Here is a 27,418-nt window from a genome sequence, read left to right as displayed (position 1 = left end):
ATTTGTATTTTCCTGTAACCCACAGATGAACAACAAACATTCCTGCCTAGCAATGTCAGCTAACCACAAGCAATGGATCTCTAAAATCTGTTTGAATGTATTATGTAATATGAGTAGCTTTAAAAACCAACATCCATAAACAGCAGCTGACAAGAGTGGGTAGAGAGATTTGTAGTTGGGAGCCTGGAAGAGATGGGTTCAGGACTGAACACTATCAAACTCCCAGGGTGGTCCCAAGGTAATTTTTTTATCTCTCAGCTTCTGCTGCTCACCTGTAAAGCTCAGCCGCCACCACCACCTACCTCAATGGGCAAAACAACATAGAAGAAATAGGGGGCTGCTGTGAAAAATGCTATCTCCTACATCTCTCCTTGCCAACCTACAACATTAACCATGTGTATTGACACTATCATGTTTATCATAAAAAAGGTAAAGGACTCCTGACAGTTAAGTCCAGTCGTGAACGACTCTGGGGTTGCGGCACTCATCTCGCTTGACTGGCCGAGGGAGCCAATGTTTGTCCACAGACAGTTTTTCTGGATCATGTGGCCAGCATGACTAAGCCGCTTCTGGCAAAACCAGAGCAGTTTCCCTTCCCGCCGGAGCAGTACCTATTTATCTACTTGCACTTTGACATGCTTTTGAACTGCTAGGTTGGCAAGAGCTGGGACCGAGCAATGGGAGCTCACCCCATCGCGGGGATTTGAACCGCCAACCTTCTGATCGGCAAGCCCAAGGCTCAGTGGTTTACACCACAGTGCTACCCGCATCCCTATGTTTATCATACTGAAACCCAATAATGAAAAGCAGGAAAGAAGAAAGTAGGATTCTAAGTCCCCTGCCTAAAAGTTTACCTGCCGCACAGCACTGACTGTCCCTGACATTGGAGAGAATGGAATGGATTCAGAGTGTGTTATGTTGGGGCTAATTTCAATGGAAACTTCAATGGAAGTTTCACTCATGACCTGCTTGTCTGCAGTTGACTTCAATGGAACCAAAGTTCAACTAGTTCACTCTGGATTCAGCCCAATGTATCTCAGCTGAACAGAATGGTTCAACTAATGCTCTAGGGCAGTGTTCCTCAACCTTGGGCCTCCAGCTGTTTTGGGACTACAACTCCCATCATCCTTAGCTAGCAGGACCAGTGGCCGGGGATGATGGGAGTTGTAGTTTCAAAACAGCTGGAGGCCCAAGGTTGAGGAACACTGCTCTAGGGTATTCGAGGTTGACCTCAAGTGCATCTGTAACATATGAAAATCCTGAACAAATGTGATCACTGATGCATCACAAAATTGTTGCATTTCAATAGACCAGCCTTATGCAATGTCATGAAAGAAGAGCAGGGTTCCAAACTTAGTGAAGTGTTAAGGCTGTCTCTGCACTGTATTAGGATAAGTATGTGTTGAATAACTGAGTAAAACTGCCACAGTACAGCCACAATTTAATATGGCCGTTTCTATTTTTAACTGTAGATGAATGTTACATACCAAAATAAAAGTTCTGAACTCTGAAAATCTTTTTCTGTAAGCGTGTTTGAAACATACTATCAGGTGGAGAGAGACAGTCTCACAAACAATACTCGTCAAATGAATGGATTGAGGGGGTGGGGCTGTTCTCATGTTAAGCTTTTTGAGAGATCCCCTTTGGAAGAGGGGAAAGGGTGAGTGGAAACCACAAATCATGGCTGACTTGTAAGCCAAGCCAGAGTTTGCAAAGCCAGAGTTTGCGAACAAATGTTCTTAAACCTACCTACTGCATAACTGCAAAGCTGTGCTTTCATTTAAAATTAACCCTCAGAATTCCCTTGCCTGTGTGTTAAAGGAAAGAATGCCTTTCAAATACTTCAGAAAACCTACAAGTATAAAAAGATGTAGACAAACCCCTTAAATGCAGAAATTACCCCTCCCTGATCATTCATATCAGAAGCTAATTCTAATGTTTAAATACTAGCTTTTAACAGCATCACATTTTGGAAAAGAGTGAAAGGGCTGACTAATCCTGATCCAGATCTGAAACATTTATTCTCCAACCCAACTCTACCGGTAGCTTCAGCTAGAAATGACTTCTCTGTTCTCCGAGCAAGGGCAGAAAGGCGAGACTCAGTGTATTTACACCAGGCTTGGTTAATCCAGTTCCGAATTCCTATTCCTCACTACACCTGAAAATTGCAATGGAGACTAAATGCACAGGCATACATGTATAGGAAGAAGAAGAAGAGTTTGGATTTGATATCCCGCTTTATCACTACCCTAAGGAGTCTCAAAGCGGCTAACAATCCCCTTTCCCTTCCTCCCCCACAACAGACACCCTGTGAGGTGGGTGGGGTTGAGAGACTTCAGAGAAGTGTGACTAGCCCAAGGTCACCCAGCAGCTGCATGTGGAGGAGCGGAGACGCGAACCCAGTTCCCCAGATTACGAGTCTGTCGCTCTTAACCACTGCACCACACACCATATGGTCAATGCTCCAGAGATAAGTGACTTAAAAGATCAATCACCATGCCTTCAATTATAGTGATACATGTAATACTGTTAGACAGATGACTAAGTGCAGTTTTGCTTACCTTCTGAAAAAAGTCTTCTCCACTTTTGCCTTTTCCTTCAGCAGCAGCTGAAAATAAAATGACACACCATTAAACATATGCAACACCTGTCATGTCATGTAGCATTTTCCTACATACATGGATTTTATCTCAGCTTAAGGCAATTCTGGTTATGTCTCTCCTTGGGTGCTTTCATACTTAAAGCACTGTTGACCCCCAGTTTAACAAGGGTTGCAACCCATCCATCATGAGAATTTCCTTTAAAAAGTCACTCTGGCAGTGCTGCTAAAAATGGGAACCAATTCTGTCTGGAAGCAGAAGAGTTTTTGCACAGCAATTAATCCTGCACATATGCTGGCAACCTCCTTTATGCAAAATATGGTTGGGGTGAAAAGCAGAATGTACCGCAGGATGCGTGGTGGTTAACAAAGACTTCGATTTCTGCCATATTCCCTTGTACTTAACGTGGAGGAAATGCCTTTCCAAAGAAGTAATGCACTGTCAGTGGGGAAAGATTATTGAAAAGGGTGTCATGGTGGGAAAGATCAAGATCCAAAATGCAATTGGATAGTCTCATTTCATAAAGCAAATGGCATATATGCCCCTGTGTACAGCTAGTTCAGCTCATTTTCAACCTTTTTGGATATGGTCATTTAAATTCGAGAAGCATGCTTGGTTTCTCTATTGCACTAAAACTGGTGCTCTCTAACAGATTCACATGCCTATAGAGATCTGGGCAGGTAGCCTGCATCTCTTCAAGCCCAGGGTGGGGATCCCAAAAGTTACTTAGTATTTGCTCAGTGGTATTTTCCCACTTTTTTTGAACAGCATACCGCAATGACTGCATTGTCACAGAAGCTGCCTTTCAACTACGGTCCACTCAGTTTCAACTATGGTTTTCTATACAGAGGGCTTTAATTTAATGAACTGAAGCCTAAAACTGCCTAGGGTGCACAGAAATTATAGCATGGTTCTTTGGATCTTAGCCTAGGGCTAGATGTAATCTAATGTTTTACTTTGGCTTTTTCATCTAAAATATGCCAGTCTTTGAACTTCCTTCAATGAGCAAACCAAGTGTGTCTGCACATTTGAAAGTATTCTGTTACACATCACTCACACAGCTTGGCCCCTTTATTTAACCATAAAGATACAGTTTCCAAGATGCTCCTTTTGATCATCTCGTTTTGAAAATGAAATTTACCAAACAATTCCAATATGCTTTATAAAACAGTTGCGGTTACTGACCATTGGTGATTATTTTAATGACAAACTAGGACTAACTAGTTGTTCTTCAGAGTGGGAAAAGCAGCTTTTCTAGCAAATGCTATGATAACACTGAAACCCATGGTACATATGCTAAAAAGCAGGAAAAGTTCATGATCTCAGGTACCAGTGCCAACTTCAACTTAAAACTTGCTAGGGGATAGAGGAGGCAGGCTAGCATAGCGTTGGACTGAAAATATTTGAGTTTTCTAGACATGAGTTTAGACACTGGAATACCCAGGAACCTCTCAAAAGTTATTGTTGTTATTCAAAATATACTACTTTGCCACACATAACAAAAAAGACTAGCAAGATATAATGAATTTTGGCAAGACTTTATCCATGCAGAGGAACATTAACAGTGTTCAGTAGCTACTGAACTGAAGTTTCAGATCTACTGGTGCAGATAGCCATTTAAGAGAGGAGAGTTACCACCCTAAATGCAAAAAGAGATTGGAATTTGGAAGAAAGCAGCTCTTTGCTATTGTACCAAGCTGAGCATGCAGGGGCAACTGAAAACAGGCAAGTATTTATTAGTGCTGTCATATGTATGGATTTTCCCGGACATTATTGGGATTTTAAAGGCGGATGTGATGTCTGGGGATTTCCAGAAGGTGGCGGTTTGTTCTGGATCTTTGGCAAGTAAACCCAAAACAACTTTCAGGGTGTCCTGGTTTTTACTTTTTGAAATATGGCAACCCTATAATAATTAATAGAGCCCACCAATCTCTCACACACACTGGCACAGTATAGCTTTGAGTTATCTTCCCTTGATTTTATGCACATTTCCAATTTAATTAGAATAAATTACTGCTGCCTTTAGCCAGAAACACATTGCAACATCCATCACTTACACGTGATTACAGCTAAAGATTACAGACATTCCCAACAGAACGATACACAGGGACTGCTACTCACAACTATATTCTAATCCCTTTGATGCACATTCATGTATCTCTTCATCTATCAAGCACTTATGCCCTTTTACATTAAAGTTAAACAAATTGCTAGCCTGGCCTAAGCCAACAGGGATCAACTGGCAGTCCTTGGGGTAAATATTGCCCTCCAAATGTGAGAATACAGTGGAACCTCGGTTTATGAACACCTCGGTTTATGAATTTTCGGTTCATGAACACCGTGGACCCAGCTGGAACGGATTAATTCATTTTCCATTACTTTCAATGGGAAAGTTCGCTTCAGTTTATGAACGCTTCAGTTTATGAACAGACTTCCGGAACCAATTACACCCATGCTTCAGTTTATGAATGCTTCAGTTTAAGTACTCCGCGGACCCGTCTGGAACAGATTAATCCACTTTCCATTACTTTCAATGGGAAAGTTCGCTTCAGTTTATGAACGCTTCAGTTTAAGTACTCTGCCGACCGTCTGGAACGGATTAATCCACTTTCCATTACTTTCAATGGAAAAGTTCGCTTCAGTTTATGAACGCTTCAGTTTATGAACAGACTTCCGGAACCAATTGTGTTCATAAACCGAGGTACCACTGTATAGCCTTCCAGGCCCATTTTATGTCTGGTCCCTACCAAATATGCCAAACTTTACTGTGGCAAATTGAAGAAGAAGAAGACGACTTTATTACGGTCAAAGACCAGCTCTTATAAAAATCCCTTTGGAAGAACAGTTCCAAGGAACATAACATATATGTGACACTCATAAAACAATAAAATTGATATTTGTAAATGCAATGTGCATGGGAGTACTTAAAACTTAAACCTTAAAACTTAAAAGCTGCTGCAGAGAACTGGGCCTAGATTGCTCAGGGAACCGTATTTTGGGACGTTCGGATGGGCTGGTTATTCTCAGGAGAAAGTCTGTGTCTGCATATCTGGACACAGAATCTGCCGACTGTCCTGGTTATCTTCTGGTCTTTGCCTAGCAGGAGCCGGTCGTATACAGTCATACCTCGGTTTAAGTATGCCTCGGTTTGAGTATTTTCAGTTTAAGTACTCCGCGGACCTGTCTGGAACGGATTAATCCACTTTCCATTACTTTCAATGGGAAAGTTCGCTTCAGGTTAAGTACACTTCAGGTTAAGTACAGACTTCCGGAACCAATTGTGTTTGTAAACCGAGGTACCACTGTATTTGCTTTTCCGGGAGGCCTACTGACCTTGCCAGTATGGGGTCCAGGATCTCCCTCCGTGCCTCTTCATAGAAGGGGCATCTGAAGAAAAGGTGCTCTGGGCTTCCTATTTCCCTCAATGGGCAGGTGCAGAGTATTTGAGCGTATGGGGTTTTTTTTTTTTTGTATGATCCATCCAAAACAGGCGTCTGTGGCAAATTGAATTTGTTTTCAAAGGAACTAAGGGATTCATGGAATTAATGGAACCTTAGAGTTGGAAGGGACCCTGAGGGTCATCTCGTCCAAACCCCTGCAATGCAGGAATCTCAACACAATGTACCCCATCCAATTTGAAACCATACCAGACCCTGCTTAGCTTTGCAGATGTGCTAGCAGTTTTACTGCTGCACCATGGAGCTAAGTTAGAGCAGTATTCCATGTTAAATCTCTCTGGGTTTTACGGGATGATCTGGATACGGACCCCATAATATAAAGAAACTCTACTTTACTTTGTTCTGCTCATGGCTATGAAGCCTGCGCACTGCCAAGGGGTTTGTTTGTGTAACAAAATATACTTCTGTACCACTGTCTGGTGAATAGGCTAACCACGAAAATTCAGAAATTGACAACCCCTGGCATAAGCCTTTACAGCAAGCTATTTTCTCCCACGCACAGACTCCTGCTAACATCTGAAATTTAACAGACCTTGCATTTTTTTTCTGTTACAACGTTTGTAAAGACTATCAGGCTTTTCCTAAGAAAGCAGTCTATTGTATATAAAGGGCAGGTGTGCTGAAAACTGTATCTATTTCTATTCAAATATATACGTTAAGCATTTTGTATTTTCAGCTTTACTCTTGCGGCTTCCACAGTTATCATGCAATATTGCATTTCACACACTTCTCATTTTCAGCCAATATGGGGCTGCAAAACGCCTATCCAAAACTAACATGACAAAGTTGAAACAGGTGTTAACTATTATGGCATCCATGAACTTCAAGGTTTTGTCTACTTAACCATGAGAAAGTACTATTGAAAATCCTTGAGATCAAATTTAAATAAATGATCTTGAAATTCTACTTGAGTGTTATTTCAATTCTAGTCTACTGCAGAGGCCTCTAGTATATTTCAAAGAGTGAAGATTTATGAAGCCAAGTAAATTTAGAATTGTTGTAGGTCTTTTGCAAGTGTCATTCATCTTTGGACACGCATTTCTTTCCAAGAATTTTTTCATCCGTATTGACACAAATTGCAGAAGCCATCCAGGGGTCATAGTCCCAACACAGTTAAATTAGCACTTCTGGTATTGAGCCAATATGGCCACCATTCAAATGACTCCTGGTAGGTAAATAGAGCTTACATTATAGAAATCTGGTACTAGAGTATCTATACTGTATTCCTAAATTGTATGCAGATTTTGAATTTATTCTTGGACATCTAAGACTTGTGTCAATAGTTCCACCCCCCTTTTCTGTGCCAGTCGCCGGCTTCATTTCTAACACACCTTGATTAAAGCTCTCTGTTGGAGAACAAGCCATGAGCCTGGGTTTGGAGTTAACAGCTTGGATAACTCAGTTGCTTAGAGCATGATGCTGATAATGCTAGGGTTGCCAGTTCAATCCCCGTATGGGCCAGCTGCTTATTTCTGCATTGCAGAGGGTTGGACTAGATCAGGGTAGTCAACCTTTTTATACCTACTGCTCACTAATGCATCTTTCTTGATGGTAAAATTTCCTTACCGCCCACCAGTGCTCAATGGAAGGAGGATTCAGCTTGTGCCGTAGAACCCCCTACCACCCACCTAGAATCCTGAAACGCCCACTAGTGGGTGGTAGAGACTAGGTCAGGGGTAGGCAACCTAAGGTCCATGGGCCGGATGTGGCCCAATCGCCTTCTCAATCCAGCCCACAGACGGTCTGGGAATCAGCATGTTTGTACATGGGTAGAATGTGTCTTTTTATTTAAAATGCATCTCTGGGTTATTTGTGGGGCATAGGAATTCATTCATTCCCCCCCCCCCATATAGTCCGGCCCACCACATGCTCTCAGGGACAGTGGACCGGCCCACGGCCAAAAAAGGTTGCTGACCCCTGGACTAGGTTGACAACCCCTGGATTAGATGATCCTTCTGGCCCCTTCCAACTCTACAATTCTATGATATACTAAGCCAGCTTGCGGCTTAGCTGCAGATAGTAGAAGCAGCAGAGGAATGAAGTGCTCACAATTTCAGGTGTTTTAACTTAACTATGGTTTAAAGTGACATGTGAACCAGGCCACTAGCTCAGTTGACTCACACCTAGGATACATACAAGAATTTTTAATTAGCTGCTAACCAAGTTTTCCATTTTCATTTGAAATTACTAGAAACTGATCACAAAGTGCTGTTGCTATGTAGTGAGTTCTACAGAGCTTCTCTCATTCCTCCTCACAGCCTTTGCTACTAAGAAATAATAGACCAGGAATGGTATTTGGGGCCAGAAGACTCTCAGCAAATTTAGGGAGGGGCCTGGAATTGTACCAAGATATATGGATTTGTACTAGGGGTATGCAGTGGGTGCATACAAGTCTCAAGCTGAATTGGGCGAATTCAGATTTAAAAAATTCAAAATCTGGGGCTTATCCAAGTCAAAATGGGATCCCTCCATTGGGGGTCTCCAACACTGAAATTATGACAGCCCTAGGAGGTCTGGAAAGTCTCACTTTGGGAATACAGACAGCAAGTTAAAACAGTTGTTGTTTTATCCCCTGGACCAGAGTATCAGATGCCAGCCCTTGTGCATGATATAGTAGTGAAGGAAGGTTTCAGAAGGGTGGGAAATAAATACATTTCTCCTGCAAATCCCAAACACTGCCACAAAGTTCCTGTTCTAGGCTTGGGATACATTGGAACTGTTTGTTGCAGGTCCTGCACTTGTATTATGACAAAAATTAACTGAGTTCTTATCAATAGAACCTGCATTGTCCTTAAATTTGCCATCTTCAATTTATGGCTAGCTGACTTCACATTTGAAACTAGCCCCCTCCAAAAGCACTCCATGGTCAGTCTTTAAAAAAATAATAATGAATAAGCCTCACTCCATTTTACAAGCAGACAGAGGCTACGTAGCAGCAGCTCAACCAGTACCACAACATGGTAACTTCTACGTAGCTCCAGCTAAACTTATGCAACTGTATAGTGCAAATTGGGAAGGCGTGCCAAAAGTGGGGTGTCCACAGATGTTAAACTATCTTGGCACAAATGTAGCCCTACTGTTTTTAATTCCTGCATATTTTATATGTCACCTCGAGAAAGATTCATTTCATAAGTGAATAGAGTTCAGAACTGTGAAGCACAACAATGCTGGTTCTTAGCTCACATGTGGAACTATTACAGACTGGTTGTCTGCATTAAAAAGCTACTTTTCTAAGTGCAATCACATCAACAAAATATTGCTTTTGACAGCAAGGAAATGAAGTCATTGTTGAGACAAGATCAAAGCACATACTGGTACGGTAGGAAACTGATGAACAAAGTTATATTATCACAGCTGCTTGTGTACAGATATTTAGAAAAGTGACTTCTCAATTCTTGCTCAAGCATGAATTCCATAGTATGGAAACAAGCTCCCTGCAGAACTGGGGCTGGGGTTATAGAATCCTCTTAGGGGATAGGCAAACACTGCAACATTTTGCTAGAGGTCTTATTGGTTAATAGAGATCATCACACTACATATGTTTATGAATGAAGTCTCACAATGAGAAGAACAAATAAGCTGTGAATAAGGTATGAAATGAATCAGTTAAGGTTTTACTTATTTCTTGCATTTGTTATTATCATAATTATGTATACCACACCTAAAATTACTAGGAGGCACACAGGTGTAGTTTTTTATTAAAAAAAAAATAAACCATATTATTTTTAACTTAAGGAAAATTAAAGATGGATGTTCCCTGCAAGCACACTATCTAGAATGCAACAGATGCAATGAACAAAACAGTAAGAATGCAGCAGGTGAACTCAACTTTCAAATCATGTTTACCTGCTACTAACACACTTACTGTTTCATTGTTTGTTGTTTTGATGGACTTGTCTATATATTCTATGTCCACTCAACCCATCTGGTTAAATGCTTATTGAGTAAAATCATCTTAAAGCGAATGGCAAAACAGGTCAAGGGAAATGGAGCTACTTGGGGTTGCCACTAAGCATTCCAATGACCCAAACATCCATCCAGGGGGAAAGTTTGACTTTTTAATATTGTACCTTTCCTCCAAGGAGGCCAAGATGGTCACGTTTCTCTCCCTGCCACCTACTCCATTTTAACTTCACATAACACTACCACATATATTCACTCTGGGAGGGAGGTAAGTGAGGCTGAGGGGGAGAAAATAAAGGGAGTCGCCAAGGTGAGCCTAAGATTTGAATCTGGGTTTCCCCAGGCTTGGTCCCACACTCTCATCATTATTCCACTATGACTCTACACACTCTTAAAATGAAGCTACAGGTAGGTGTTGGTAGCATAATGGTAGTTCTGAGATGCAGCCCAGCCATTTACGGGGACACTTCTTTTAGTTTTTTGCAGCATTTCATTCTTGTCAAGGTATTCTAAAAACTGAGAAGGCCCAAAGGGATCATATGCCCAAAGGATTTTTCTCTGCCCTGCTTATGAAATCAGTCAACTCAATCAAGCAACAGCCAGAACCAAAATAAATGTGAATGCTCTTCCTCCTTATGAGTTCAGGGTCTTTCTGGAAATCTGAGAGCAAAGTGCCAAGTTATGGGAGGATCAGACACAGTTGCTGAAGAATGGTTGAATTTTTTAAGCCTTTCCTCTCCTCTCCACCTCCAGCGGAGTTGTTCCATTTAGCTGAAGCCACAGTTTAGCTTTGGACATCTTTAACTATGGTTTCAAGCTGGCTTGCTTCAAAAGAACAAAATTAGGCACAGTTGGTTGGATTTAACCGCAGGTTGCTGTGTCCAGTAAACAAAAACAAACTCTTCTAAACTGCTCTTTTCAGCCATGCAGGAGGAAGAGGATGAGCAAAGTTCTCCTAGGCTCATTCGAGCAATGCTATTGTATAGTTAAGTATCACATCCAAAGTAGCTCTATGTGTATCTAAGTTTCAGGCACATCATCTTAGCCAAGAGGTTCACCATCACCAAGACAGTGTAAAGTAACTACTGTAGTTTCAATTCCACATAAGCTATACAAGAGATACTGATAAAGTTCCAAGGAGTTTGCATATATTTAAGGATATAACATATTTTTATATTTTCAGGTGACAGCTCACCACTACATATGACTTCCAGAATTGGCTGCAGCATTTACATACAGTTATTAAACTGTGAGAAGCCAGCCAACTCTTTAAGCCTTTGCTGTGCATTTCCCCCCCAGGTAAATGTGCATCCGTAAGATGGGAATGAAAAACATTAATCTTTATATTCTTTCCTAGAGTATTTTTCTTTTGCTTCTACTGCTACCAAATATGGTGCTTCATTCCCGTGAAGAGATCAGAATATCTTTTATATGCATTCCCATTTTCCCCAATGATCAGTTTTGAAGCATTTTTTTTTAGGGATGGCAGATGTCAAACCTTTAGCTCATCAGTTTCTCATCCCCTGTCACATATTGTTTTCATATGAATTTAGATACTTGTGATAATTGTGGGACTAAACTAAAACTTTGTCAGGCTAGAGATGCCAAGGCTGGGGTGAGCAATATTTTCAGGTCTGAAGGCCACATTCCCACAGGGGAATGTAGTCGTAATGTCACACATCTGGTCAGCAGAGACAAAGTGGGCAAGGGCATCCATTTTCTCTTTCCCCTTTTTCTCCTCATCCATCCAAACTCATTCACACCATCCCTGCTACCCCATCTCCATCTGGGACCTTCATCCTCCTCTGGCACCCAGCCAGACAGCTTGTTCTCTTCCTTCCTTCCTCTCTCTCTCCTCAAATCCACTGAGATAAAGGAGGAAGTGTCCCTTGGCTCTTCTTCCTCCACCCTGTGGCCAGTTCTTAGTGACAGTGGAAGAGGATGTTCAATGGGTGAGGGAGGAAGAGACACAGGAAAGCAATCACCTGCCCACATGTTCTCTAAAGTGAGACAGACTCATGTTCTTCCTCATATTTCAGAGACAGAGCTGTCGACTCTATTGAGTCTCGATCTATCATTAAAATTCATTTCCCTCAAAAGGATGGCTGAATTATTTTTTGTCGGTACTGAAAAAGTGAAAGTTTGTAAACTTAACCGATTATCTTCCATTTTTTTCCCCCATACAAGAAAAATCAGATATGCAGAGTGATTAGGGATACTGTGCTCCTCTGGATAAGGAAACTAATTAATTGCTACATATTGCTCAAACTGTGGCAGTGGAATATAAGCTTCCAAAAGTCACAAGTCAGATTTTAGGTCCATCTGCTAACATAATTCTTCCAGGAGGATCTGTTTACCACTGGGATTTGAACAATGTTTGAAAACAAAGCTGGAGTACTGTCAACATACACTGCTGCCAGATTAAATGCTCAAGAATGAGCATGGAACTGCATTTTTCAAATATATTGCTGCTGACCAGAAAATGACCAATATTAATTTTAACTGTCTAAGCCTTTTGCAGAAAGCTGCCTAAATACCCAGGCTGCTGTCTTTCCAGACTCTTATGCATTTCCTAAATATGGCTCTTTGCCTAAATATCTAAAGTTTATGGCCAAGGTCCAAAGAACTGCACAACCTGCTCTACGTGATCAATGTGGTTTGGGAGCCATGCTTATCACGCAGAAGCTTTTGTTCCCACTCAGGTGCAAATTATTTTCGAAACTGAAGTGCAGGGGTTCACAAAGACTGGAGCTGAAAGGACAGTGTATCTTTTAGTCTGGAGAGAGGGGTGGTGGCTTGTCCCAGATGTTGTGTGAGGCTTTGGAGATACCCATAAAACAGTGAGAAGTCTGGCAATTTCCAAATGCTTCCAAGCCCTGCACAGCATCACAGACAAACATCAGAGCGAAGTCTAAAGAAGGGAGGGCAAGGAACTCAGCAGCGAACACATCCCCAGCAGCGAACACAGAAGCAGCAAGACTTTGTGCTACTTTTACGATAATCTCTGAAGTTCAAGGGGACATCAGAGATGAGAGCTCGGCCATCTACCAAGGGTCGCTGATACTGATACATCAATTCAGCCTAAACTGACACAAAAGCCAGTTGCTCAAAAGAGGGGGGGGGATAAAATCCCATTGCGTCTGTCCACACCCCTGGGCAAGCCTAAAGTAGCTTTTTGGATGCTAGCCTGTATTTACAAACCATTTACCAATCTGGCCTTAAGTGTAACTAGCCTTAATAATGGAAAAACACAGATTCAAAACTATTGCTCCATTTTCAGTCCCTGAGGCTTTGAAGTATGCAAAACAACATTTGTATAGTGCTTTCATGTGCTCAAAGTGCTTCACACACATTATCTAGCCATAATCCTTACAAATTTATTATTTTTGGTATACACCTAAAGAACAATGCATGAAGTGGCCTTCTAATGATATAAAGGAATAAGCATGGAGTATAGCTAAATGCAATTGGACTTAACATTTTCTTTTGTTTCCAAATTTCCTATATTCAGAATATCCCCACAATGTAACTGAATATTTATTACTCAGTATGTTAATTGCACATGAAATGATGGAAGAGAAAACAAAGTATCATGCACTCCAAGAAACCTGAAACAAATGAAAAATTAAGCTTGTTTGGAACATTGCCCCCTGACTTCCTCTACAGCAACTCCAAAGCCAAGTAACATTTCATTTCTGCATGAGCAAAAAATACTGAGCAGCAAATGATTAACTGCAAAAACTGTAGTAGATCAAGTCAAGAAAATTAAAATAGAATGAAACCATCATAGGCACATCTGTGTACTTTCCTAGTTCTGCACGTGACACTGTTCACGTCTTCTACTTTATTTCCCAGTTGAACAAAACATTGAGGTTATTGGCTGATCTCAGATGCAAACAGAACTCAACACAAGTCGTGGCCTGGACCAATTCTGCGCTCAAAACCACAGCATGCTAAAATGGATGCTTGTAGACTGGGGAGGAGCATCTGAACTAAGGAACCAAACTTGTTGGTGGGGCTCAGTAGGCAGAGACTCTCACCAGATCAAGAAATAAATCTGTTGATCCTCTGTGTTGAAGATTATTACATCACAAGGGCAACACTCAACACCTGCTCTGGACCCTGTCCATAGATTCACCTTATGCAAGCAAATAGTTTCAGCTACAACAAGCTGCATAAGAACTGGGATCTGGGAACTAGATTTAGATATAAGAACACCATTACATAAAGCAGAAATGGGGGGGGAGTAGATCCTACTTGAACTACACAGTAGAAAGTGCTGCACACAGCTAGCAGCAGATGACAGATGTGCACTTTCATTTAAACCATGATGAAATCAGGCACGCTCACCAAAAAGCAGTGTACGTAACTAAGGACACCTAAGTGTCTCAGAGATGCTCACATACATCCATGCATACTAAAGGTCTGCTATGCATATTTGCTAAAGTAAGTTGCATGTTTTTAACAACGGTCACTTCAGTGCAGTTTGTCACACTAAGGCAGGCATCCCCAAACTTCGGCCCTCCAGATGTTTGGACTACAATTCCCATCTTCCCCGACCACTGGTCCTGTTAGCTAGGGATCATGGGAGTTGTAGGCCAAAACATTTGGAGGGCCGCAGTTTGGGGATGCCTGGACTAAGGGGTTTTTTTGTTTAGCAGCACAATACCTAGTACTTTCAAACACATCTTACATGCATCCTCTCCTCTCACAGACTGTAAACTTTTCATGGTGTGTCAGATGTTTAGAGGATGAGATAGCATAGCATGTGACTTCAGATGCAGCCAGTCTTAAATTTCCTACTAAAAATCCCTCTAGCAAAATACTCTCCATGTGTTTCTGTGCTTTGCTCAAAACCTCCTGCCAAATGGCCTGTTCTTTTTAAGGAGACGTAGGAATTGCACTAATTTGGAAGGAATGTTAGGGACCCAACAGGAAAAGCCAACACTACTTTTTTTACCACCCTGGATATTGCTCTACATGCCTGTTGCCAGTGTGCATTCTTCAGACAAATCAGTTAAGTAAAACCAGCTCTGTGCATTTGAATTAAATGCCCTTCCATATTCATTTCCAGCTGTGTATTTCAATGCCCTCTCTCTTTCAAAAATATGCAGGTGCTAAAGACACTCTCATTTGCAGAGGCAATGAGTAATATTTTTAAAACCAAGACATGAAGAAACTGATAAGGACCCCAATATGAACTTAATTCCATCTGCTCTCCTTTGTACTCTCCAAATCCCAAATATCAGCTACTCATCCTAGACAAAGGTTAGCCAGGGACATCAGGGTGCCCAAGGCAGAAAGCCCCTTCTTCACATCAAGCATAATCTACCTGAAAGTTCTCCCAAGCAAGTCTTACTGAAATTGACAAGAGTGACACAAAGCTACTACTTTAAGTGATGTGTACATGGGGGAACTCCTATAGTCAATTGTGCCTAAAGGTTAGAACAGAGCATCACCTTCTCTGCCACCCTTAAATGGTCCCCCACTGTTTGCTAGCTGAAGGAGCTGCCTGATGTTGTCCCATAGCAGAGGTATTTGTGGACTGGACAAATAAATGACAGTGGACACAATTAATTGCCACCAAGACAAAACTCTAATTCCTCTGTTCCATACACTCTAATGGGATGGTGAAGGAAACATTGTTTCTTTGACAGGATGTACAGGACAAACCGCTAATAACAAGGCTGGATGATATTCCAGCTGAACTGTTTAAAATTTTAAAAGATGATGCTGTTAAGGTGCTACACCCAATATGCCAGCAAGTTTGGAAAACTCAGCAATGGCCAGAGGATTGGAGAAGATCAGTCTACATCCCAATTCCAAAGAAGGGCAGTGCCAAAGAATGCTGCAACTACCGCACAATTGCGCTCATTTCACACGCTAGCAAGGTTATGCTTAAAATTCTACAAGGCAGGTTTAGGCAGTATGTGGACCGAGAACTCCCAGAAGTGCAAGCTGGATTTCGAAAGGGCAGAGGAACCAGAGACCAAATAGCAAACATGCGCTGGATTACGGAGAAAGCTAGAGAGTTCCAGAAAAACGTCTACTTCTGCTTCATTGACTATGCAAAAGCCTTTGACTGTGTCAACCACAGCAAACTATGGCAAGTTCTTAAAGAAATGGGAGTGCCTGATCACCTCATCTGTCTCCTGAGAAATCTCTATGTGGGACAAGAAGCTACAGTTAGAACTGGATATGGAACAACTGAGTGGTTCAAAATTGGGAAAGGAGTACGACAAGGTTGTATATTGTCTCCCTGCTTATTTAACTTATATGCAGAATTCATCATGCGAAAGGCTGGACTAGATGAATCCCAAGCCGGAATTAAGATTGCTGGAAGATATATCAACAACCTCAGATATGCAGATGACACAACCTTGATGGCAGAAAGCGAGGAGGAATTAAAGAACCTTTTAATGAGGGTGAAAGAGGAGAGCGCAAAATATGGTCTGAAGCTCAACATCAAAAAAACCAAGATCATGGCCACTGGTCCCATCACCTCCTGGCAAATAGAAGGGGAAGAAATGGAGGCAGTGAGAGATTTTACTTTCTTGGGCTCCTTGATCACTGCAGATGGTGACAGCAGTCACGAAATTAAAAGACGCCTGCTTCTTGGGAGAAAAGCAATGACAAACCTAGACAGCATCTTAAAAAGCAGAGACATCACCTTGCCGACAAAGGTCCGTATAGTTAAAGCTATGGTTTTCCCAGTAGTGATGTATGGAAGTGAGAGTTGGACCATAAAGAAGGCTGATCGCCGAAGAATTGATGCTTTTGAATTATGGTGCTGGAGGAGACTCTTGAGAGTCCCATGGACTGCAAGAAGATCAAACCTATCCATTCTTAAGGAAATCAGCCCTGAGTGCTCCCTGGAAGGACAGATCGTGAAGCTGAGGCTCCAATACTTTGGCCACCTCATGAGAAGAGAAGAATCCTTGGAAAAGACCCTGATGTTGGGAAAGATTGAGGGCACTAGGAGAAGGGGACGACAGAGGACAAGATGGTTGGACAGTGTTCTCGAAGCTACGAACATGAGTTTGACCAAACTGTGGGAGGCAGTGCAAGACAGGAGTGCCTGGCGTGCTCTGGTCCATGGGGTCACGAAGAGTCGGACACGACTAAACGACTAAACAACAACAGGACAAACCAATCTCTCTAGGGCCAAACTTGATGCAATTAGCTTCAAATGGAGTGAAGAGGCATTTTCTTTCCTATGCCTAAAGCAGGCATAGGGCCTCTCATTCTTGATGAGCACTACAACAGAGGGCATCCCATACCCATTTCCATTAAAAAACAAAATCCAGTTGCTAATTGTGCAAATGGTGGCACAATTGATTATGACCCTGGTTATGCAGAGTTCAGCGTCTTGCTCACAAGTTTAATTTTAAACTAATATTCTCTGTTGTTGAGGCCCTCAATGAAGTTGCTAAAATTGCAAAAAAGGAAGAAAATTCTAAATCTGACTCAGGTTGCTAGTACTACTGGTCCTTGAAGGATGCACAAGGCCTTTGCTGGGTAAGGCACTAAAACAACATTATGTTGGGGTTTGTAAGTCAAAGCTTACAGTTGAATGAGGCTTGGAAAAGCAACATGGATCTAACGCAGGCAGATGATCCAATATTATATTAGGAGCTGAACTATCTTTAGAAAGGCATGAGAGGCTTAATTGGAAACATCCACAATTTTCTAGATCCTTAGAAAACAGTCAGCATCTCTTCTTCTCAAAAAGCTTGGCACTGGTGGAATTTCCAACAGCTGGAAACAATACCTGTATTGACCACGTTACCAGAAGCATTCCAGCAAAAAGAACACATTTTGGCAATCAATTTACTCTACTTTTTGCGTAGTAACATTCCCAGCTCCAAAGTTGCAGGTAGTTTGTCAGGGACAAAAGGAAATGCCCCACTAAAGAACTGAATAAATATGGTTTAAATAAGTAAAGAAATAATGGCTGGTGTAGCTTGAACAATTCAAAAGGGTCATGCTAGCATATTCTCTTCCACTGACTGTCAGCAACAAACAGGTTGGGAGAAAGCTCCAGAGGTTGGGGTTCAAGAAAAGCAATAGGCAAGAGAAATGGAAAGCCAGGATTGACAACCTTTTCGGGCTGGTAGACACATTCAAATATTTATTGGCAACCAAATTGGCTGGGTGCCATAGCTGCCAAGTTTTCCCTTTTCTCACGAGGAAGCCTATTCAGCATAATGGAATTTCCCTTAAAAAAAGGGATAACTTGGCAGCTATGCTGGGTGCCTTTCTGATACAGTTAAGCTGCATCCTAACTGTTTACTGGTTCTTTGTTTATGTTTCCTGTTTTCTCCTCTCAAGCAGAGATAATGTGTAAGTGTGGTGTCAGCTCCCTAAAAAAGGTCAACAACTTTGGGATCCCCCCCCACACACTTAAAAAAGGTTGACAACTCTGGAAAATGGAGGGAGGGGGCGCCAGGGGGATCTTTGCACCACGGCGGTGGATATGCTTAAGATGGCCCTGAACATGGTACAAATAACCTAAATAAATATTGCCATGTAATATTCCCCGCTGTGGTGAAGGAACTCAATAAAGCTACAGTATTAGAAATTTCATAGATAAGGGGGGGGGCTTCACTTTTGATTCAGGTTGCTATCACTACTGATCTTAAAAGGTACACAATGGCTCTGCCCTAGCTGAGCCACAGAAATGCTATCACTCCCCCCACCCCACCTCAGTATGCAGAATGAGAGGCACTGAATGGTATGAAATTGGACCATAATGTGTCAGAGGCACTTAACTAAAGGCAAAGGAGTGTGGCAACAATTCTCCAAGGATGATTGAACCCTGCTGATTCTGGTACGAAAGCAGTATGAATCTATTGATTTGTTTTTCCAGAAGGCTGATTCACAAAGATTTTCACTGGATTACATAGAAATTAAAAAGCAAGAAAAACCAAAACAAAATTTCACGGAAACAAAAACAGAAACAACACTGCAACAGTGCTCTTTAACTGGATTGTTCCACGCTCGCTGTCAAATAAATGACAAATGAGTAAACACATGCCAAAAATGTCAAAGGGGATGTGAAATAATGGCATTTAATTTGCTCTTCATCCCTCAAAGCCAAGCAATCCATCGCCAAGGATTTTAAAGTTGGCTTTATGCTATTAGGCTGCTTCTAATATCCAGGATTAGGACTATTCCTAATAACCTAATTTCCATGTAAATTAAGTATTGAAAACCTGTTTCAAGCATATTTTTGGAATCAATACTGTTTGAGGAATCTAAATTTGCATAAGATTTCAAAATTATACACATGTGTAAAATGAATGTAACATTCATTTTAAGAATGATACACACAGCTTTATAATCCCCAATTTTTATACTTGGATATGGGGCAGAGGTTTTAACACATCAACAAAATTTACACACTTTGGAAACTTAGGCATTTTCTCTTTACAGCAAACAGTGGCACGGAAGAAGTTCAAAATAGTGGAATGTTTAACTGTCAGGAAAGGAGTCAAAGGATCTTTACTGACCACTAGTGGCAATCAATTCTATTTTTGACTGCAACTAGCAACAAGACAGTGAACTGAATTACTAAATTAAATTTTGTCCCTGCCATTCAGGCTGGAGCTATCTTGTATTTATTTGTAAATTTCAAATGCTGACACCGCAGGAAAGGAGAAGAAATGCAAGAGGTTTTACATTCACTGAGTGCAGGCAATGCAAGTGTTTTGCCCTGTTATAAATTGCTCAGTTACATTCAAAAGGTGGAACAGCAGAGGTTAATTCTGAATGATGTATCCTCAACAGCATTGGCTTCTTTCCTTCATGCATTGCGGTGGTTCTGCATGTTCTCAAAAACACTTCAGCTCTCCCCATCCCCAGCTATCAGAAGAAACCAGAAGACTTGGAAGACATTCCAAATAATGAATTCTGCTATTTCTCATCTACATGCCACTTTCAATTTTGAAGGCAAGTTAATACCCGCATCAGTTGTAAGATGGCCATTCTTGTCAGAAAAAAATTATTTTGGCCGGCTCAGTTTTTGTATCCATCAAACAATCAAGCTTCTCTTTTCTACCACGCTCCAGAATTAAGCATTGCTTGAGGCAATGAAACACCCAGCAGATTACAGCTTATGTGCATTCAAGTTCCATATTAACATCGTTGACATCCTGCATTGTGTGGTTGGTTTCCTTTCAGAGAATCTTAGAGATCACTCAATCTGTGCGCCTCAGTAATTTGAGAGCCTGTAAGACCAAAGTTGCCAGATACTCCTTGAAGTCAAAGACGTCTATGTAAGTGGCAGGCAGTCTTTTCTATTGCATCATGGAGCCAACTACAGTGGTACCTCTACTTACAAATAACTCTACTTACGAATTTTTCTACTTACAAATGGAGCTCCGTCCGCCATCTTGGATGCGGTTTAGATAGGATTTTTTCTACTTACAAATTTTTGGATAGGGTTGCTTCGAATTACGAATTTTTTCTCCCAATGCATTCCTATGGGATTCGACTTACAAATTTTTTTGACTTACAAATGTGTGTTCGGAACATTAAATTCATAAGTAGAGGTACCACTGTAACAGCATTGTATAACGTTGATGCAGACACTCCCTTTGCCCTGTTCCCTTCCAGTTAAGCCACTGAGCAGCTCAGGGGTCACCACCATTTCCTGTTGAATTTCAATTCCCAGAATTCCTGGCCATTGACCATGCTGCTTGGGGCTACAGGGAGTTAGGAATCCAGCAATATTTGGAAGGCACCATATAGGTGGCCATCCCTGGGCCTAGATTCTCCCACTGTTACCTGATGTAATTCTACACATACCTAAAAAGAACAAGGTATGATAATGTACTTTAGCCTCCAAACATGGATTGCAAAACCACAAGCCAAAATTTGGAGGCAATTCTTGATTAGCAATAACCACACCTTGCTAAATTCAAATGTCTCAGCAAACTATGATCATAAAATCCAGAAAAGTTAGAAGGGGACCTGCAAGAGAGTTGGGAAGGGAGCCTATGGAATGTTGTTTGTAGGACTGGGAACGTGACTTCTCTATTTAAGCAGGTTTCGGGGGAAACGAGAGACACATATGTGTTTACTCACATGTGATTAATACAAACACACAGGTGATATATGCCAAAGACAACCAGCTGGAGCTTCACACTGAGAGGTTATATGGGCATCTAGAAAAGTATCTGTGATTACAGTTGTAGCAGTGATATGAAACTTGAAATGAAGTAGTCGTGTAATTAGTAAACCACTACTACAAATATAGCAGGCAAAATGGGTAACTGGACCATTGTCCGTGCTGCTTCAGATTCCTACATGCCCTTTCTTGATCCTAAATGCTGAAGCTAAAACGATGACTGGTTATACTTTCTACAGACTTCCTGTGACTTCATCCTGCAGACGTAGTGAATTTTACAAAGGTGAAGTGTTGCTGAATTTCTATGGGCATATAAAAGGTTAATGTGGCACTTTAAAGGGTTAGAAAGGAGAGCCAGGTTGACTGAAAAGGAGTTCCAAACTAAAACGTTTAAACCTCAGTAGACTTACAAAATGTCAGAAGCATTTCCAGAGTGGGCTAAATGAATTAAAAGTAGGAAACTGTACCAAAACCTTTGTTTTGGTTACCAAGATCCCTTGGTTCCAACAAAGAATCCAAAGTGATGAAACAAAGATGAAGTTCCTAGAAAGAGAAGGGCTCATTTTGTTCTTTTCAAAGGAGGAGCCACCATCATGGGGGGGTGGGGGTGGTATCACCTCTGACAGCTTAATGGCAGTACCTCCACCTGCCTCGATTACCCTTAGATCTTGCTATAGGAATGTCTACCCCGCACCCCCGCCTGCAATTACTGTACTGTCCCTTTTCAAGATTATCTGAAGAACACCTGGGTATCTTGACTGGTCTTCTCTGTACATGGTCATGTGTGTCTTCTTTTGAGAATCATCAGGTTGTTAGTGTGCTCTGGCTTCCATCACGGTGTTCCGTTGAGCCAGAAGTGGTTTAGTCTTGCTGACCCGGAAAGCTGTCTGTGGACAAACGCCGGCTCCCTCGGCCTGAAGCAAGATGAGCACTGCGCCCCATAGTCGCCAGGGGTCACTTACCTTTACCTTTTTAGTGGTAGAATTATTATGCTCCAAGAGCCAATGGATGTCAAGCAATACAACACACCAAATGCAAAACTAATAAGCAAAGTCATTCTGAAGAAAATAGTCACAAACTAAAACTGTATGAGCAGTTCAAAGCCAAACTGACAACTCATTCTGTCATAATTAAACACAGACTATGCTAATAAAAAAAAAAGCCTACAGGGAGAGGGGAAAGCCAAGATAACAGAACAGAAATCATTATTCAACAGGGAAAGGCCCAACACAGTAGTGGGGAACCTGTAGTCCTGGAAATAATGAACTACAACTCCCATCCTTCAATCACTCTTGGCAATGCTTGCTGATGCAATTTAGTGTCTATCAGTACAGTACATGTAGGGCCCCAGATTGCCATCAGCCCCAGCTAGCATTTATCAATGGTTAGGGATGATGCAAAACACCCAGAGGACCACAAATTCTCCCAAGCCCTGTTCTGGTATTTGGGTCGTGGGCATTTATGACTGGCTGGAGAGAGCTTCTGCATGAGAAACAAGAGCCATGTTTCTCTGTCCAGAGCCTTCTGCTGATGTGATCTCTTCTGTATCCTGCTGATGCTATTAAATTGGTTACAGTTGGACAACTGCAATTGCATCGGTACACTCAAAGAGCAAAAACCAACAAAGCCTTGCAGAAAATAAGCCACTATGGCTGCTGTAACTATGAAAGCAGCCTGGGGAATGAGGATAGATAATTGTACATCCTATTTTTATTAATGGCCAGAGACAGGCTGCGTTGCGTATACACATGCAATTTCAGAGTAAGAAGGAAAAACACAGGCCAGCTAACAGGCACGGAATTCAGATTCTTGCCGATCTTAAAGTTCCTTCAGAACAAGAGAGCAAGCTTCCAGCTTTTGTGGCTGTGCAGTTGCGTTGGAAGGCAGGTGAGCAATGCCTGTTGAAATCTCAGAAACCGGGAAGATGGCTGAATTTCGGCTAAGAGAAGGGATTCAGTTCCCTTGACTAGAAAAATTAGATCAATGCCATGGAAGAAAGAGTGTAAAATGGCTCAATTTGCATGATTTACATATGTTGCAGAATTCAGACTGCTGAGATACAGACTGCCTCTCTCACACACATTCCCTCCCGCTTTCCTAGTTTGCATAACCATGAACTTCAATCTATGAGGTTCAAATCAGCAGGGAAACATACTTGCTAGAATAACTGGCTGAATGAGTCAGGTAACCTCAGACAAATGAAATTTGCAATTCTTGGGAACACATTTCTCAATCTACATGCAAGCCACTGTTGCTCATTTGTTTTTAAAGCCCTGGAAACAAACTATAGGCTGTACTGAAACAAAATAATAAAAAGGAGTACTCCTTAGAGCAGTGTTTCCCAACCAGTGTGCCTCCAGATGTTTTGGGACTACAACTCCCATCATTCCTGACTACTGGTCTTGCTAGCTATGGATGATGGGAGTTGTAGTCCCAAAACATCTGGAGGCACAGTGGTTGGGAAACACTGCCTTAGAGAAACTTTCAACAGCATATTCAACAACACTCCCACCCACCCACTAAAAATGCAAACCATCCAATGAAGCATAAACTAACTTTCAGTCTGAAGATTAACAAATGCTGTTTAGGGTATACTAAAACATGGTGAAAGGAGAATACTGGATGTACACTTCATGAAACATTCTGAATAATTTCTCTGTTCTACCAGATAGCAATATTTAAATATACTTTCTGGGTATATTGATTTGAACAAGCCCTACCATCCCCACCTCTGTTCTTCAAATCAAAGTTTGTTTCATGCTTAGATTTTTACGGACAAGGATCAGTTAGACTTTTTACACTGATCACTAAACTGTGCAATTATCTCACACAATGCAACTGTAGGCAGGGCCGGCTCTTCATAGACCCCCGGTGGCGCAGTGCCGCGCGAAAACCAATTGCGCCCTGTGAGGGCGGGGCGGGCGGCGGAGCGATCTCCGCCCCTCAGCACCAGGGTGCACGATCTGCTCAAGACGGCCCTGACTGTAGGCTTGTCGACAGCCAATTGCCTGCTCACTTGTGGAAAGCAAAACTTTCCAAGGGACCAAAAAGGAAACCTTTACAACAGTTTGGGTGGGTTTTACTTTACACCAATGAGTGGGCACCCTATAGTTTACAATAGTATTTCTTGAAAATAGCTGAGAGTCTTGGTGGACCCTTTAATTATGTTTCTGTCTATTGTATTAATGGTCATGTTTTGTGTTAGATGCCGCATGGTTTTAATTTTATTTAATTGCTTCTGTTATTTCTTATACAATGCATTTTATTATATGACAATTTTAATTCCAAAGAATTAAAACTGTAGCATAATAAAAAGCCCAATGTAAGAAAAAAGCAATTAAAAGCAATATGAATGTGTAATTGTGATGCATGTGCCATCTTCTGTCTTCAACCACAGATCCACAGGCATGCTGCAGACCACCTGAATAAAGCTCGTGGACTACTAGTGGTACACAGATCACAATTTGGGAACCCCTGGTCTACAACATATGGTGGAACACAACACCTAGCAGCCCCAGCCAGCATAAACAATGGCCAGGGATAATAAGATTTGCAATCCAACTCATACTTAGGGGAGACCCACTGAAACAAATGAATCTAAGTTAGTCCACTAATTTCAATAGGTCTTCCCTGAGCCAGGGCTCTGAGTAGGCCAGATGTGACAAGGCCACAGGTTGCCCTCTCCAGTTTTACATAAGTTGCAAATTACACAGGGGCTATCAAATGTTTTAGTGGAGTAGTTTGTAAAGCTGGTCAATAAGACTATGCAACACTCTTCATACTATGCTAGCATAACTTGGGGGCTCAAACTATGCAAGAAGATGAGTGAAATGCCTCAACACAAAGACTGTGACCATCAAATGGATTAAAGGAGGCTCAACAACTGGATGATCCATATGGCTCAGGCAATGGATAGGATTTCAATGACATGCAAGCAGGTCCCAAAAATAAAATCCGTGCCTTATGAGGTTTTTTTGGGGGGGGAGCGATGACACATTGTACTAAAGTAAATTAATTCAATACAAAATCTTGGATAATCCTGAAATTGGGGGTGGGGGGAGAGTATGCACCCAAAACAGCATAGTTAGAGATACCGTAAGAGACCAAACCCCCAAAATGAGAAAAAACATAAGTTAATGCTAACAAGTTTAATACTATCAGAATGCAAAATTCTGCAGGTGGGCTCATGATGCTTTAGAATATGAAGACTACATGACTTTCATTGCTTGGGGTAAACAGAAATCTCAAACTTTCCACACTTACTCATTCTCTCAACTTCTTGCACTCATTAGCCACTTCAAAAACTACCCACATTTCTCAACTAAGACTAGACAGAGAAAGTCACCCAAAAGGAATTTTCAATTAAATACATATTTATATGGGAATATTCTGATGGGAACAGAGTTCCAACTTTCTGTTACTACAAAGTACATCATTAACTTTAGATTTAGCTAAATGTCTGTTAGCAACATCAGCAGTGATAGAACTACTCAGTGTTCTTTCTGCATGACAAATTGAGATAACTGAGATCCATCAATCACTTCAGAAATCTCCTAAATTTCATTTGTCCAGGCTTTTCCTGACCCATAAGGCTGGACCCTGTTATTACTGAAGTTATATATTTTTTATTTTACTATTCATGTTGTACCTGTTTTTTATTATATTGTTTTTTATTATATTGTTTTTATGCTTTATTTTTGTATACCATGTAGATATTTTAAATATTAAGAGTTCAGAAATGCTTTTTTATTTTGTCATTGTTTTACAGAAATAGCAGAGGGAATTACCAATATGCATTTTCAAACTTCATCCTTATGAAGCTAGAAACAGCCAGAAATCATATGCATGGTGTGATCTAGCAGGAGGCTGGAGATGGCCAGGAAAGAGTGCTTCTTTCTGAAGATCCTTGTTGTGAATTTACCAAGTTTATAATATGTTGTCCCAACAAGTTGTCCAAAGCAGAGTACAAGATTCAGAATACACAACAAAAAACTGTTAAAATTCAGTATCTTAAAAACAAAATTGTGGTAGCAGCAAATCAAGCTAAGGGCCTTAGTGCACCAATAGGTCTTAATTCAAATTGCATAAGGAAAGGAAGAAGAAAATAGTTTAGCGGGCTTCTCTTCCAAAGCACAGCTCACCTCAGAAAGGAAAGGGCTGAAGAGCACCTACTAAGGCAATTTCTTTATCCACTATCTCCATAACTTCATACACTTCCATCATTTTTCTTCTAGGCAGAACACTGTTGTGGTGGGTGAGTTTATGTTAGAAAGGCTAGAAGATGTGGACAAGGTGCTTGGACTGGCCAGGGCAACCACGTCGTAGTAGTAGTAGTAATAGTAGTAGTAGTAGTAGTAGTAATAATAATAATAATAATAATAATAATAATAATAATACTTGTCTTTTCTCTAAACCAAAAAGCCCCAAATGCTGCAACATTTCCTCAATGGTGAGTTGCTTCATTCCCTTGATAATTTTGGTTGCCCTTCTCTGAACCTTTTCTAACTCTTGTTGTTGTTGTTGTTTAGTCATTTAGTCGTGTCTGACTCTTCGTGACCCCATGGACCAGAGCATGCCAGGCTCTCCCATCTTCCACTGCCTCCCGCAGTTTGGTCAGACTCATGTTAGTAGCTTCGAGAACACTGTCCAACCATCTCGTCCTCTGTCGTCCCCTTCTCCTAGTGCCCTCAATCTTTCCCAACATCAGGGTCTTTTCCAGGGAGTCGTCTCTTCTCATGAGGTGGCCAAAGTATTGGAGCCTCAGGGCAGATTTCCTTCAGAATTGATAGGTTTGATCTTCTTGCAGTCCATGGGACTCTCAAGAGTCTCCTCCAGCACCATAATTCAAAAGCATCAATTCTTCGGCAATCAGCCTTCTTTATGGTCCAGCTCTCACTTCCATACATCCCTACTGGGAAAACCATAGCTTTAACTATATGGACCTTTGTCGGCAAGGTGATATCTCTGCTTTTTAAGATACTGTCTAAGTTTGTCATTGCTTTTCTCTCAAGCAGCAGGCATCTTTTAATTTCGTGACTGCTGTCACCATCTGCAGTGATCATGGAACCCAAGAAAGTAAAATCTCTCACTGCCTCCATTTCTTCCCCTTCTATTTGCCAGGAGGTGATGGGACCACTGGCCATGATCTTGTTTTTTTTGATGTTGAGTTTCATACCATATTTTGCGCTCTCCTCTTTCACCTTCATTAAAAGGTTCTTTAGTTCCTCCTCACTTTCTGCCATCAAGGTTGTGTCATCAGCATATCTGAGGTTGTTGATATTTCTTCCGGCAATCTTAATTCCGGCTTGGGATTCATCTAGTCCAGC

The 27,418-nt window shown here is 41.4% G+C and overlaps 1 protein-coding gene across 2 annotated transcripts in view; it reads right to left on the bottom strand.

The window, feature by feature from the left end:
• The window catches only part of BICC1 (BicC family RNA binding protein 1), a 108,318-nt gene that overhangs the window by 64,224 nt on the left and 16,676 nt on the right, over nt 1-27,418 (bottom strand). For both annotated transcript variants that reach the window (XM_035137506.3, XM_088670188.1), the window contains exon 2: nt 2,562-2,608. In XM_035137506.3, the coding sequence (XP_034993397.2) occupies nt 2,562-2,608 (47 nt within the window). The remainder of the gene's footprint in view (nt 1-2,561; nt 2,609-27,418) is intronic.

The sequence above is a fragment of the Zootoca vivipara genome, chromosome 5 (assembly GCF_965207765.1).
Source record: "Zootoca vivipara chromosome 5, rZooViv2.hap1.1, whole genome shotgun sequence".
NCBI classification, from domain to species: domain Eukaryota; kingdom Metazoa; phylum Chordata; class Lepidosauria; order Squamata; family Lacertidae; genus Zootoca; species Zootoca vivipara.
The sequence above is the reverse complement of the archived record's forward strand: the minus strand, read 5'-3'. Positions and strand labels throughout refer to the sequence as shown.